This window comes from Ricinus communis, chromosome 2 (genome assembly GCF_019578655.1).
Source record: "Ricinus communis isolate WT05 ecotype wild-type chromosome 2, ASM1957865v1, whole genome shotgun sequence".
NCBI lineage: Eukaryota > Viridiplantae > Streptophyta > Magnoliopsida > Malpighiales > Euphorbiaceae > Ricinus > Ricinus communis.
In genome coordinates, this window is record NC_063257.1 from 4,218,772 (window position 1) to 4,233,437 (window position 14,666).

General features: G+C 31.9%; 1 protein-coding gene across 1 annotated transcript; it reads left to right on the forward strand.

Moving 5' to 3' along the window:
* The first annotated feature begins 12,476 nt into the window (after window positions 1-12,476).
* Window positions 12,477-14,393, forward strand: LOC8265253 (RNA-binding protein 1). The gene is made up of 2 exons (XM_002510005.4): window positions 12,477-12,905; window positions 13,217-14,393. Exons 1-2 carry the CDS (start codon window positions 12,684-12,686, stop codon window positions 14,105-14,107), a joined length of 1,113 nt encoding a protein of 370 aa, XP_002510051.1. The 5' UTR covers window positions 12,477-12,683; the 3' UTR covers window positions 14,108-14,393.
* The last annotated feature ends 273 nt before the right edge of the window (window positions 14,394-14,666 follow it).

The window sequence follows — 14,666 nt, forward strand, 5'->3', positions numbered from 1 at the left end:
TGCATGAGGCTTCTGTATGTCCTTTTACAGATTAGGACCAAAGATGTTAGTGAGTTTAGATTTTGCAACAGCGATGTAAATGATATTTTTGGTGTATTCTTTTCTGCTTCTAACAAAACTTTGATCTAGTAAGATAAGTATCAATTTTAAATTATGTCCAAGCTTAATTCATTTTTACTAATTAGAAACTGCAGGGGAAACCAAAAGAGAAAAAGAAAAGAAATTAATTATGCCCTTCTTTCACTCTGTCTCAAATGTTTTTTACTGAAAGCATTAATGATAACGTCCTTATTAGAAGAAGAAGTGTGTAACTCTGAAAATAAAAGAAACAAAGCAAGACAGAAAGAAAAAGTCTTGCCTTGCAAAGTCCGCTAGCGGTTTCAATGGATCTTTCTCTCTCTCTCTCTCTCATCTTAAAGATGAAAGGTAGAAGGAGTGGTGGCCTGCATGAACAAAGATGCACTGCCACGTGACAAACACCCACTTCATATTCTATTCCTACCCTCCCCCCTTATTATTATTATTACCCCCCTACTCGCACACTTTCTTACTCTCTCTGTCTAGCCATCACTTGCCTAAACAAAATACCTTCATTTTCTTTTTCCCGGTCAAGATCTCAAAGAAAACACCATACCCGTTTGATTCTTTTTTGTTATTTAAATTTTCTTGCATTGAATATGAAAAAGATATGGAATATTAAAAAAATAAAATAAAATTTAGGGCCGGTTATATATAAATAATATACTATATGTTAAAGTTCATTTAAGATGAATGGATATTCACTTGTTTAATTACACTCACGTCATGTGTCACTGGAGCTGGTCCATATAATTATCTTTCTTTTTTTGTTTATAAGTACGTAGTTGGTGGTCAAAGATACTACTAGAGGTATATAATATAATTTGCTAATGCAGGAGAAGTCTATTAGATGAGGGGGGTATCAAAGATCTAAATTCGATTTTTGGTTAGTGGGGGGCGGTATGTGTTTGGATGCGATACTTAAATTAAACCCATATAAACAAAAATAATAATTAGTATTATTTTAGAGGAACCAGCTGCATGGAGCAATTGCGTTGTTTAATACAACAATTGCTATTGCTATCCACTTCTTTTTGCTGTATTTATTCTATGTCAACAGAAATATATGTTTGTGCACGAAAGTTTTACATGGGTGGTCCGATTATTTTTCAAGTACAAATTCGGGTACACAAGGAACCACCTTATTTAGTGTATTGTCTATCAAATGACCTGTACCACTAAGGGAAATTTATTTTTTTATTCTTTTAATAAATAAAAAAGAGAGGGAGAGGTCAAATTTCATTAAACTCGGATTTTTCTTTCTTTTTTTCTTTTTTTTACTATACTGCGTTTTAATTCTTTTGATTCAGAATTGCGAAAAAAATAAAAATAAAAGCACAGTTAATAATTGAATATGAAAAAAGACGGCAGGTAATACGATTTCACATTTGAGGATAAAAAATAAATAGATTATACCAGTAAAAAGACCCTCCTTATTTCAATAAACAGATATTGATAAAGGCAATATTCAGTCAGAGATCAGATAGGGAAGGTGGAATATAACGGTACACAGTGTTATTGGGTCCATATAGAGATCAAATCACAACCCATTGTGTGGATCAAATAAGCGCAAAAATTTTATAAAATAAGTGCAACATTAACTATGAAACTACCAGCATTGTCTCCCTATTTACTAGGAAAGCAAATACAAAAGTTGGTTTCCAAATCCACAGAAGCCTAACAGTTTCTCCCCAATTCTCTCTTGCCTCCATGATGGGAAGCATGTCTCGTTGCTGAGATACTTGAACCACAGTTTTCAAGCTTTTAAATTTAGCATTGACTAATGAGGACCCATTTCAGTACAAAGTAGCAAGAAGGAGACACAGCCTTTTATTTCCATTAATGGTTTAAAGTTCTAATAACATTTACAATAAAACCCATCTCAAAAATCCTTAAAATATTTGATTCTTGTTGTTGGTACGTCCTGATCAACAAGCGAATGGCTAGCTAGGTAAGTTGCATATAAGTTGGTTGCTTGGATAGCATTACAATGCTGCCCAAAAGTTGGATACAGCAAAAAATTTCATAAGGCTTCAAGACATCATTATTCATGAGAGGACGTAGCTAGATTGTTAAAATCACTTTTCTTTTTTCTTTTTCTCTTTCTCTTTTTGCTTACGTGTGCTCATAGGCCATTATTGGTGCCATGTTGCTGATGCTGTTAAGTAGTCAACATGCTTTGATCAAATCAAAATTCTTGCTAAACCTAAACCATCTAGCAATTATATAACAATAGGAAAGTTAAAAAGAGCAGCCCGAAATATGATCTATACAAAAACATCCTTATTTTATTACTCAAAGATTACAAATGCGAAGAGATTGATTTTGGTTGACAAAGCAACACTGTGAAGTGGGATGGGGAAAAACTCTTTGTCTTTTAATTTTCAACAGGAGCAGACACCCTCCCTCCCAACCACTTCATTTGACTTTATTTTTGGATTTCTTTCAACAAATTAATCACTATATATATATATATATAGTGCCGCCAGATAATACTAAAACTCTAGATTCTTTTTTGATGGCTAAACATTTCAGATCAAGAATAAATTCATACATTTCTTTCCTAGGAGAGGGAGGACAAACAATAATCCTGAAACATTAAAAGGAAAAAAGGGGCTGTACAATAAATAAATAAATAAATAAAGAGAGAAAGAACTCTATAATTCATTTTTAGTTGCACAATATTTTATTTTATTTTGATGGAGTTGCATATAGGAAAGCTACCCTGAGAACATTAGGTTAGAAAACAGAGAGAGACATTAAATGTGATTTCTAACCACATTTTAGTAGTACATTAAATGTTGGTAGATACGTAGCAACTCTCTTAAGTCTTAATCAGTGAAGGGGAGAACGGCAACGACGAAATAGGATATTGTGCTTCACCTTTAATGTCTCCAATATGGAACAAAGTGAGACAATAATCTTGTTTTTTTTATTTTATTTATAATCAACCCTTAATTTTCTGACTTTTTGCATATATACATTTTGCTTCGACCATAGAATAGAAAAAAGAGATGCATTATTTCAAAATATCCTCTGCAATATTTATTATCAATCATGAAATATAAATTTAAAATTGCTTTTTTTCCTGGGCAGATACATTCATTATTCAGCTGGTCAGTCTATCCATTACGTTTTGTTTTATACCTGTTATATGTATATATGATAAATCCATAATAAAGGATTTGTTGTGCTCTTTCCATTGCCGGGGAAGAGGGAGCGGGGAGGCAGAAAATGTGTAAACTCCATGAATGAAAGCAAGGGAATGATTGAAAGATTTTTATTTTTATTTTTATCTGATATAAATAGAAGTGGTCGTATCTAAATGGGCCACAAAGAATAGATATTGTACACATAGGCATAACGTGAAAAAGGAAAAATAAAAGCAAAAACTGATTGATTATTATTACAATGGGAAAAAAAAAAAAAAAAAAAGGAAATTCTGAGCTCGAACAGTATAATTGGCAGAGAATGTAAAAATGCAGCGGCAGTGAATGCACTACTGGTGCACACTACATAAGATGCCCCTTCTCTCCCTCTCTTTCTCATTGTATGTCATTGTCAAAATACTATTACATAAAAATTGTCATTTGCACTTCAACCTCAACCTGAGTCAAGTGGAAGGTGCTACACTGACTTATTGCTACTGATTCATCATCATGGGTATATTTGTAGCTTTTTTTGGTTCAACTTATAAGATTCTGGTGGGTGCACACACACATACACACATATATATAGCCTGTTTTCTTGGCTTTGATATGAAAAGTTATGCTAATAAATGCTTATCTTAGCATGTCTTGTGAGTGTGAATTTTAATTTGTGAATATACCCCTTACTCCCGTCATCATATATCATATTTCGAATATAAATGTAGAAAAGGATTCGACTTTAAATTAATAGCTGTATCTTTTGATATATATTCTGGTTGATTAATGTATGACAAATTAAGAAAAAAGATAATTAAATAATAAATATGAACATAAATGTTAAAGAAAAAGGATGCCCTGTTTGAGGAGGCATGCTATTGAAGTATCCTTGTCAAACTGGTAGCTAAGGAAGACAGCTTGAATACGGCCCACGCCTCACAATTATTCTCTGTATCCAGCTTTCCGATTGAAAAATTTCACCAATAAGAAAAAGAGAGAAAAATAAACAATGTACTTTTGATTAAGAAACTTCCAAAATGGAAACAGTTATTGTATTGATAGTAGCATGGAAACATTTATTTTTTTATTTTTTCCTCTGCTCCTTAGCCTTATCTAAGAATGGACAAGAATTATTGATCTGTGTATCCATAGATTTAAGTCATGCATTACTTTTTTTTCTTTTTTCTGGTGGGGGGGTTGGGGGGCTGGCCTCTGATAGCAGGTAAATTTGCTAAATTGAATTTATTATGCAGAAAAAAAAGGAGGTTTTGAAGTTGGAAGATCTATGCCTTAATAGTCTTGGAGACCATTATAATATTATGGTTTTGAATTTTGTACGCAAAATAGTAATTAATTCCTTTTGACTCAGTGGTAATTTCTTCTGTAATCAAACATTTTTGTGCATGTTTTGAATTTTATTGTTCAATTTAAGAATATATAGTCACCCTAAACTTCTTTTTGTTGTTTCATTGGTATAGTCACCCTAATCTTTCATATGTAATACTTTCTTACTTTTATTTGTCGAAAAGAGGAAAGAGAATTTTTAATATTTATAAAAATGATACAGAGCAAGTATATAAAGAATTTTATTGGATATTAATAAAAAAAAATTCTTTAAATATTTTTTAAATCATTTTGAAATAATATTCTGTAAAGTTCATGAAAAGATGCTCCAATAGTCTACGAGAAAATGAAATTGGAAACAGAAGAAGGAAAAAGGAAAAAGAAGAGGAATTGAGAAGGTTATGGAGCGGGGATGGGAAAGGCGCGTGAGGCAAAAGAAAAATATGAGATAGGAGGAGACAGACGGTGGGATGGTATGGTTAATTAGTAATGGAAGAGAGAGAAAGGAGAGAAAAGGCAGAAGAAGACAAAGCAAACGGTGAGGAGAAATCCTCCTTCGCCTCCGCCTCCTCTTCCCCCTCCCCCATCATCATATCATCTTGGAATCCTGCTTCTCATATATCGTGCATTTTTTTAATGGGAGAGAGAGAGTAGTGATGTAGACGTGTCAAGGGTGGGTGTGGCCTTGACAGTGCCACGTTGACCCCACAAACAACACTGGCCTCTCTCTATCTCTGTCTTCTCTACGACTATTTGTTTGTGAGTGGAGAGTGGAATGACGCCAAAGCTAACAAAGAAAGATTATCAATGTTATAGAGACTGGAGTTATTACTTAACCCATTAATTATAATACAGGATTATCACAATCTGCCCTCTCGAAATTTATCATATTACACTAACACATCTCTATCTTTCATCATTTTATATTAAAACTCTTTTATATTCATTAAAATTTGTTCATTCTCTATTGAATTAAAGTAAAATAACAAAATGACTTATCAAATTATAATCCCAAACTACTTCTTTTAGCCATTATCATCCCTTTTAGTTTGCTCTTCTTCAACAATGCTTTCTTATCCTTAACGAAATAATCATTTAACTATCTTCTTCAATAATTATTAAAATCGCAACTTTTATTCATTTTTTCGCCATCATTTACATAAAATAGAAATATAAAAAAATCTATTCAAATTAAAAAATTTTGTAAACAAATTAATACTATTTCTATTTTTTTAGTTGTTTTTATCATTATTTTACTTTTCAGAATGTTATCATGGGATATTAAAAATTAAAATTATAAATACTTTAATTTACTATAAATCATTTTAATTATTATTATTTTATTAATAAAAAAGAATTCAGATAATCACGATCGGTTATATTTATTTCAGTAGTAAAATGAAAGTCGATATTTACAATTTAGTTAGTTGTTTTTCTAATTCATTTATCATCTTTCTTTTGAAAAAATTTATAACAAGAAAAGGTTTTAGTATAGCATAATAAAAAAAATATGTCTTAATAATATATTTATAAAAATTAAAAACCTGGAATAGTGTAAGGGCAAATCGTAAATTACCTCTAATAATGATGTTTTGTATTGTAGTTTTTGTTTGTTGGGCTTTGGGAGAGCGGCAGTCGCTTCGCCTCCCGTTTGCCGACAGGCTCATACGGGCCCACCCCACACCGCTTTCCTTCTTCATCTTCAACTCCTTTAATTTTCTTAAAAGGAAATTAAACCGGGTTTAAATTCAACGTGCGTCATCCTTCTGTTTGTATTTGTAAAATCCCAACGGTTCTTTCTTTTCCTATTGTCTAGTGGACCTCCTCCTCTTTTATACTTTCAACGTTTGTGGGGGCATCATCGCATGTGCTTCATTCCATCTCTTCACACACACTCTCTCTCTCCCCCCTCCCCATACCCACCTCCATATTTATCTTCATTTAATATGTAAATTTCTTACTTGATATGATGATAAAATGCTTAGAAAGAAAAGCACCTAAATGCAAAATTACTGGGCTTTTGAATGTGGGAATGCCAGGATGGAATAAATAGGCAATGAAAGGGAGATTTCAATGAAGATAAATGCGTAGGACATCCCTAAATTGATCTCACACACTAAATTTCATAAACCATATCACATAAAAGATGAGGTGTGGGCGCTTTTGGGACCTCATTTATACGCTACCTACGACTCCACGCCTTTTATACAGTGAATCAAAATTTTATACAAACCCTTTCCCCCTTCAGTTTTGTACCTTTTTTTACTAATTTTCTCTAATTGTTTTGAATTTTAAAAATAAAACACCTACATTTTTATAATTTTATATTTGAGAAAGTAAATTGATAAGTTAAACTATTTTTAACTAAAAAAACATTTCGAGCCAGTAAGATGTTTATTATAATTTAATAATACAATTATTGAAAATTTTATATATGTGTATTTTATATTTTTAGTAAATAAAATCGATTTATTACAGTGTTTTTTATATTATGAATTTATAAATAAACTGTTATTAAAAAGTATTGAAATTTTTAAAATTTAAAATAATCTAATAAAATATTAAAAATATTAATTCATAATTAAAACAATTCTTCCTCTTGTATCTCTCTATATATATTTGGGCAATCACCTTTAAGTATGATTAACATTTTGGTGGTGACAGGAGCTTGTCACGTTTATTCATGAGAGACACGTACAAGGAGTAGTCAATTTCTTCTTTGAACAAAAAAGTAACCAATTCCACACATTCCTTTTTAACTTGATTTTGGAGAAATGTCAATGTTCATTGCTTTTTACATATCCAAAACTGAGTTCAAAATGAATTATAAACATACATTGATTTATTGATAAAAATATGACAAACTGAAAATTAAATAATACTTCATTTTTTAAAACTTCCCCCTACATAAAACTTCAAGCCATTTATACAAAGAATAATTATTAGCTAATAATTAAAATACATGCCCACCTACTAATTACACAGTTATTAGAATTATAATTTTCCTTAATTGCTTCCCAATGCGGGTAGCGACAATAAGTGAAATTTGGAGAGTGGAAGGAGAACATGTTAAACTGGTTCAGCTATAGATAATTGGCTTCATATTGTGTAACAACTAAACTACCACTTAAAGGCAGAAGTTCCTTTTCTACTAAAGGTGATTTCTTTTCTTTTTTCCTTTCCGACTTCAAAGAAATGGTCCAAGTCCAAACGTAAAGCTATCAAAATTCAATGAGAATTGAGAAAACTGTACATACACCTGATAAATGCTAAACGGCAAGAATAATAATAATAATAATAATAATACTAGTAACTTGCTGTGTTTAAGGTATCGAAATAAGCCCTTAAAAGCAATTGCAAAGACTTTGGTTTATGAGCTGTGTATTAAATTGTACTTTTAATTTTGTTGATCTTGTATTTGGGTCTTTTCGAGTTTAGACGTTCCAGGTAATGGAGCCAAGCTACAAGTAGCTACTCCCCATGCACGCCCTCTCTAATGTCTCTCTTTGGCCACACTCTAATGCCTATAAATCTTGAAAATAGCTGCTTGTGCCAATGCTTATGTAGGAAGCAAGACAAAGAGAGCAAGGCAAAGTAAAGACAGACGGCAACTTATTGTCGATTAACACCTGCTGGTTGCCCTAACCAAAACCCTACATTTGACGGCTACATTTCTTCTTAAGCAATTACATACTAGTATGTGTTAAGTGTTATTATTCAGGAAAATGATTTAATACGCTTGTCTGCATCACATGCGTCAACTCACAATCGTCAGATTAGGTGAATCCATGAAATCGGATGGCTGTGACTTGCAGATACTATTGATTGAAAAATCAAGAAAGGAATAGAAGCGTACCCTATTCCTATTCCTATTCTAGAAAGCCTAACAAAACATAATAATGAAGAAGAGAGTAAAACCCAATTGAGGTCATGATGCTCACGTGACTAGCAAACCTTTTTTGATTTTTCTAAAATTAAATAAAAACACTACTTAATTGACTAACTAGGCATATGTGTTTGCTGACTCGAAAGATCATGACTTTGGTCCCCTCGAGCAACAGTTTTATAGTCTTCTTTTTCTTTTCTTTTTTGTATGGATGAGGACATGATGAAGTCTCCTCTATCCTTTTCTCTCTCTGAGTTTAAGGAAAGAAGAAACTGCTGCGAGTTTCCAAGGCAATATACACAAATGCATTGGGAAGGGCATGGAGGAGAGAGGAGACCAATACTAGTATGAATTTGTGCTTTTTTCTTTCCTTGTCTTTTGGGTTGCATTAACTAGTTCTGTTAGGATTTGTTGACAGAATAGTGGGTCGCAAATGTCTTGTAATAAAAATAGGATTTATTGGGTCGCAAGCAAAATCATTAATTAACTTATACTAGTAGAAAAAGGAGGACTACAACCCTCTCTAGGCATGCATTATACGAGCTTAATTTATTATTAGGGTTTAACAAGTCAGAAAAAATTGTGTAATCCCAAAGGCATGTCTTATCACCATTTATTCTTGGTCAAAATAAAATAAAACAATTACTAATTAAATACTATCTTCCCTACACCATGCCTGTTGTCCTTACCTTGTCCAAGATAACTTTAGCTGGAGGTTCATCAAGTTTAATGTATCTTTCCCTTGTAAAAATCTAGGCTCCAATGTCTTGCAGGGGCTGTCCTTTCATCATTTCTCAAGGTCTATCTCATTGGTTTTTGTTCTCCATTTCTTTCTCTCTGTGTCTTATTACAGTCTGATCTCATCGTTTTACAAAACATATTTCATAATATCAAACACATTATATTATTAAATTAATAACTATATATTATAAACTTTAAATGGTTTTATAACATTATGGTTTAATATTTAAACTTATGAATTCATCATAAATATTTGCATGTAAAAGATGGGAAACTTGCACAAAAATGGCGAGCACATTCTGTAATATATATTTATATCGACTAACGTATATATATGAATCAGTTGGGTTTATTATAAGAAGAAGGCCAGCAAAATCATATTCGAAATGGTTTTGATATTACAAAATGATAATAATTGTTTGAGAAAACATATGGAATATAGTCATCATAGATGTTTCTTTATTGTCTGATAATATTATAGAGAGCAGATTGGGCAACATGAGACCATTACCAAAGAAAACAGTTGCAACTTTTTATGAAGTCTAAAAGGTGTTTTGCATACCATTTGCAGTAATAAAAAGAAAAAATCAAAATCAAAATGTGCATAAATCCGTGACAAGAAGCATGTGTAAAGTCGCACACAAATGCATATTTGACTTGGTTCCCTCTCTCTTATGTTATTTGGTCGGTCACCCCGAATAATTGCATCTCATTCTCATTTCAAAATCAGGTATCTATTTTCTTGAATTGACATTTAAAATCGCAAATTAGTATTTTTCTTAAAAATTACAGCAATTCAATTGAAAGTTGGTTGGAAAGAAGAAAAATATATAAATAGTCTATTATATTATTTGTATATCAAACATTTTATAAATTATAATATCACTGGTGTATTTAAATATAATTTAAAAAAGTAAAACTCGCATGCAGGTGACTCAAAAAATTATATTGGTATAACAAATTCGCATCGGCATCCACTTTACTAAGTTTTTTTATTCATATATCAGTTTCCCATAATGAAATGGCAAATATTTGAAAACTAACCGAAATATAATGTTATCTTTTTGTTTTGGACAATAAATAAACAGTGAGACAGTAAAGGCCTAACTAACCCTGTAGGAATATTAAAGTATAGTACTCGAAAATCTTATATTGTGATTAGTTAAAGTTGGAGGTGCACTCATGGCATCCATTAGCAATGCCTTTGCAAACTGTGATGGGCTCAAAACCCTAGAAAAAGATATGCTTTTTACGAACAAAGAGATCTATATATGTATTTTTAACTAATACGGTCTCGTGTTTTTGGCAGCGAGAAGAAGACAAACACACAAGCAAAGTGAGATTGGTAAATCCCAGAAATGTTAATATATAACACCTAGAGATGCTTCTCGCACACCCTTTTCTATTATTCTATATAAACTTGGGTGCCCTGTGTTTCAATTTCTTAGCATCTCCCTAAAATCCTAATTGCATCTCTTTTAATGCCTGATCTGCAAATTAATAGTTTATAATTAGGGGTAATTCTGCCAATTAAGACGTTGAGTCCCCACATGAAAAGTGGCAAAATCCATTGTTAGGTAATTACCACATGATTCTACGTGAACACTTATATAGATTATTAATATACCAACTTATTTTCTCATATAACATAGCAACTTAAAAAATTGTGATGTCACATGCAAAAGGGATTTTAAAAATGGGAAAAGATTGATTACATAAATGATTAATGTGGATTCTTATGTTCACATATAAATATATCCTTGAAATTATATTATTATTTAATTTGGAGCACAGTTATCGAATATTCGCACGCATAAGACTAGTTTATTATACTAATCACTTTGCTTATTGTTTTAGTACTTCCAGCTGCAACCCTGCAGCATGTGAGAAAGCCCCTCGGGATTGAACCCTCTGCACAAGCTTTGCCTCACTTTCTTTTTTCCTTTCCTTCTTCTAACTGTTTCATTTTCTTCCCATCATTCTCTTGCATTCCATCGTACCTAATCAGGAATGTTTATCACCTAATAATGCTGTTTGATTATATCTTAAGAAAATTATTTACTAAAATAACAACTGGAGTCCAATTCGAATCATAAGCAGATTAATTTGATATAATTTTAATATGATTGCTCAATACATTCTTGTTGAGATTAAATAATTAATCAATTGTGCAAATTTTAAGGATTATAGATGTTAATATTCTTTTACAAAATCATTATAATTTCATAAAAGGAGTTTGTGTTATAAATAGAGAACATACAATTTACAAGCAAATCAAATTTTTTCTGGCTCAAAGTTTATCAAAATTAATTAATCTGATTGGTCATCCACTTTTAGTAAAAAGTTTTCTTGTGAGGGGATGTTGGATGCTGAGGTGAGTTAAATGTAAGCTTTTTTATTGGGCCTTAAGGGCATATGATCAGCAGATTATATCAGAAGGGCTGTTCATTTTGTATGGACTAAGCTGCAAATACTTAAGCATATTGAATATCCGCACATCAGCCCATTTTGTAATATATAAATTACTTCTCTAAATAGACAATAATCCCAGTTTTAAAAAATAACATTTCATGATTATTTTATATAATTTAACTAATATATTAAATCTTTTAGTTAAAAAATAATTATATTGCAATAGTACTTAAAAATAATTAATTATTTAAATAATTTATATAATAAAAATTTATTTATATATTTATTCTCGGCAATATGTGTAGACATATATTTCTTATATTAATAATATTTGTAATTAAATAATAACCATTCTAATACTAAAAAAAAAATATCTTACTTTTAAATATTATATTAACAGTTAGTGTGCTTCCTAATTACATAAATAGTTACGAAACAGTTAAATCTTTTCTAATATGCTTACTTTAATACTGTTATCTATAATTAGAATATTAACAAGAACTGTATAATAATACGGGATAAACGACTACTTTTAATTTATTTTTATTATAAAATCTTTAAATAAAATCACTAATTGTGAGTTTAATTGGCAGTAAATAAAGAGGATAAAGTGACAAATCCTTAATATTATTTGGTGAACTTTGGCAGTTATTTAATGTGGATTGGATTAGATAATAATAGACACTAATATCATTAAATAAAAATTATTGATTGGACCGTATCTGATAAAACTGACAGTGAAAATAGGACTTAGTCTTTGAACCGGACTCTACCAACGAATACAGTTCGGTCCAGTAACCACAAACACACAGTTGTGTAGTCCCACTCACAAGTTGTCAGGTAAAAGTAAAACTCTCTCACACTGATAATTACTTTATTTTTTGTTGTTTTCTTTTTCTAAAAGTTTCACCGTCCTTCGAATTCGACTTTCACAAAACCTAGAAATTTAGATTTCTAGGGTTTTCCTTTTTTAAAAAAAATAAAAAAAAAATAAAAAATTATTCCCCATTTGGGATTTTTCGGATTAGGGTTTCCAAAATTCACTGTAGATAGGGTTTTCAGGTATCTAATTGGAAATGGATATGGATAAAGCGAAGATATTTGTTGGAGGTATATCTCGAGATACAAGTGAAGATGCTCTTAGAGTTCACTTTAGCAAATACGGTACAGTTTCAGGTTCTCTTGTTGCTAAAGATAAGATTACTAAAAATTCAAGGGGATTTGGCTTTGTTTGGTTTTCTGATTCTGCTTTTGTTGATAAAGCCCTTCAAGATTCTCATGTGATTCTTGGAAGAACGGTCAGTTCCTTCTTGTGCTATCTTTTATTAGTTTCTATCTGATTTTTTAGTGCTTTTGTATGTTTGTGAATGATTAAAAAGTTCATTTCTTTTTAATTACTTTTGTTTGGTTGTATTAAGCGTTTTAGCTCATTTTAGTTTTGGTGTTAAATTATGGACTTTGGTTTGTTCTTTAAACATTTACATAACAGAAAAGTAGTTTTTTATTTGTTTAAGTTATTGAGTGTTTTGTGATGAGTAGGTAGTTAATTATTTATTTTAGTTGCTAGTTTGCTTATTGATTGGCGTTTTCTTTTTCAAAATAAATTTAGGTGGAAGTGAAAAAAGCAATACCCAAAACTGAACAGCTGCAGTTTCATCGGTATCAACAGCAGCAGCAGTGGCAATTCCCCAACCAACAAAAGAATAGCAGGTTAAGCGAGAGTAATGGTAATGGGAATGGGGGTGATTACTTTAGGACTAAAAAGATCTTTGTAGGGGGTTTGTCATCTAGTCTAACCGAGGAACAGTTTAAGGATTACTTTGAGAGTTTTGGTAAGATAGTAGATGTAGTTGTGATGCAAGATAGCTCAACTAACAGGCCAAGGGGCTTTGGATTTGTCACCTTTGATTCTGAAGACTCTGTTGATAAAGCTATGGAGAAAACTTTTCATGAGTTGATGGGCAAGCGAGTGGAGGTTAAGAGGGCTGTGCCTAAAGAAGAAATTAGTGGTACTATTAACAGTAGCTGTATTACAAAGGGTGGAATAAGAGGGTCTTCCACTAACAGTTCTAGACCTGGAAATTACCTTTCCTATAGTCCTGGATATGAAATTATTCCAAGTTGTGTTCCTCTTTCTGTGTATAGTGGCAGTGGTGTTGGAGGGTATACATATGGAACAGGCATCTATGGGACCTACCCTCTGGTAGGGTACAGCAGACCTGGCTTTGGGGTTACACCAGTTGCCTTTAATAGCCCTTGGATTGGAGCCACAATGTTTCCTTCACCTTATAACAATGCTTTCCTTTATCCAGCTTACACTAATGGCGGTTTTAGCATTACAAATACGGCGGTTCGTCCCGAAGGCAATGGGAAACTGCATGTTGATGGCAATGGGCATCAGCCATCTGATGCCTCACCGCCTTCAGTTGAAGGCATAATAACAAAGTCAGGAGTTGATTCTTCAAGCTTGAAGGGTAGTGAAGGGGGTTGTTCTATTTAACAGGATCAAATACGTCTTATGAACAGCTGAAGGCTTCTTCCTGTAGGTAGTTCTAGTTGATCATCCTGTACACATATTTCATGCACATTGAAGGGTTAGGAATTCTTTCACTGACCGGGTTAGGACGCTTTTAACCACACCATTGTTCATATGTCTGTTTCTCATGTGCCAATTCAACATCATAAACATGTTGCTTGCATGTGTCTTCTCTGGTTTCGGTCTCTTGTAAGTATATGATTCTGGTGTCTACGACATTGATGCAATTAGATCTTAAATTTTACTGCTCTGTTTTTTTATCTTTTCAGTAGATAATACAAATAACAAGATGAATAATGGCGCATTTACTGTTAACAACTGTTTATAAATCCAGGATGTCTGTGGTTTGTCTTTGTATTGAGAGAGAGAAGAGGAATAGTGAGTGAATTCATTATCGTGTGACAGAACAGAATAGTTATAAGTAAATTATTGGTGGTCTTCTAATTTAAGGATGAAAATTAGAGTACTAAAGAATAGGGCATATAAAAATAGTTGCTGCTTTTCAAGTCTTGAGCATTAGAAA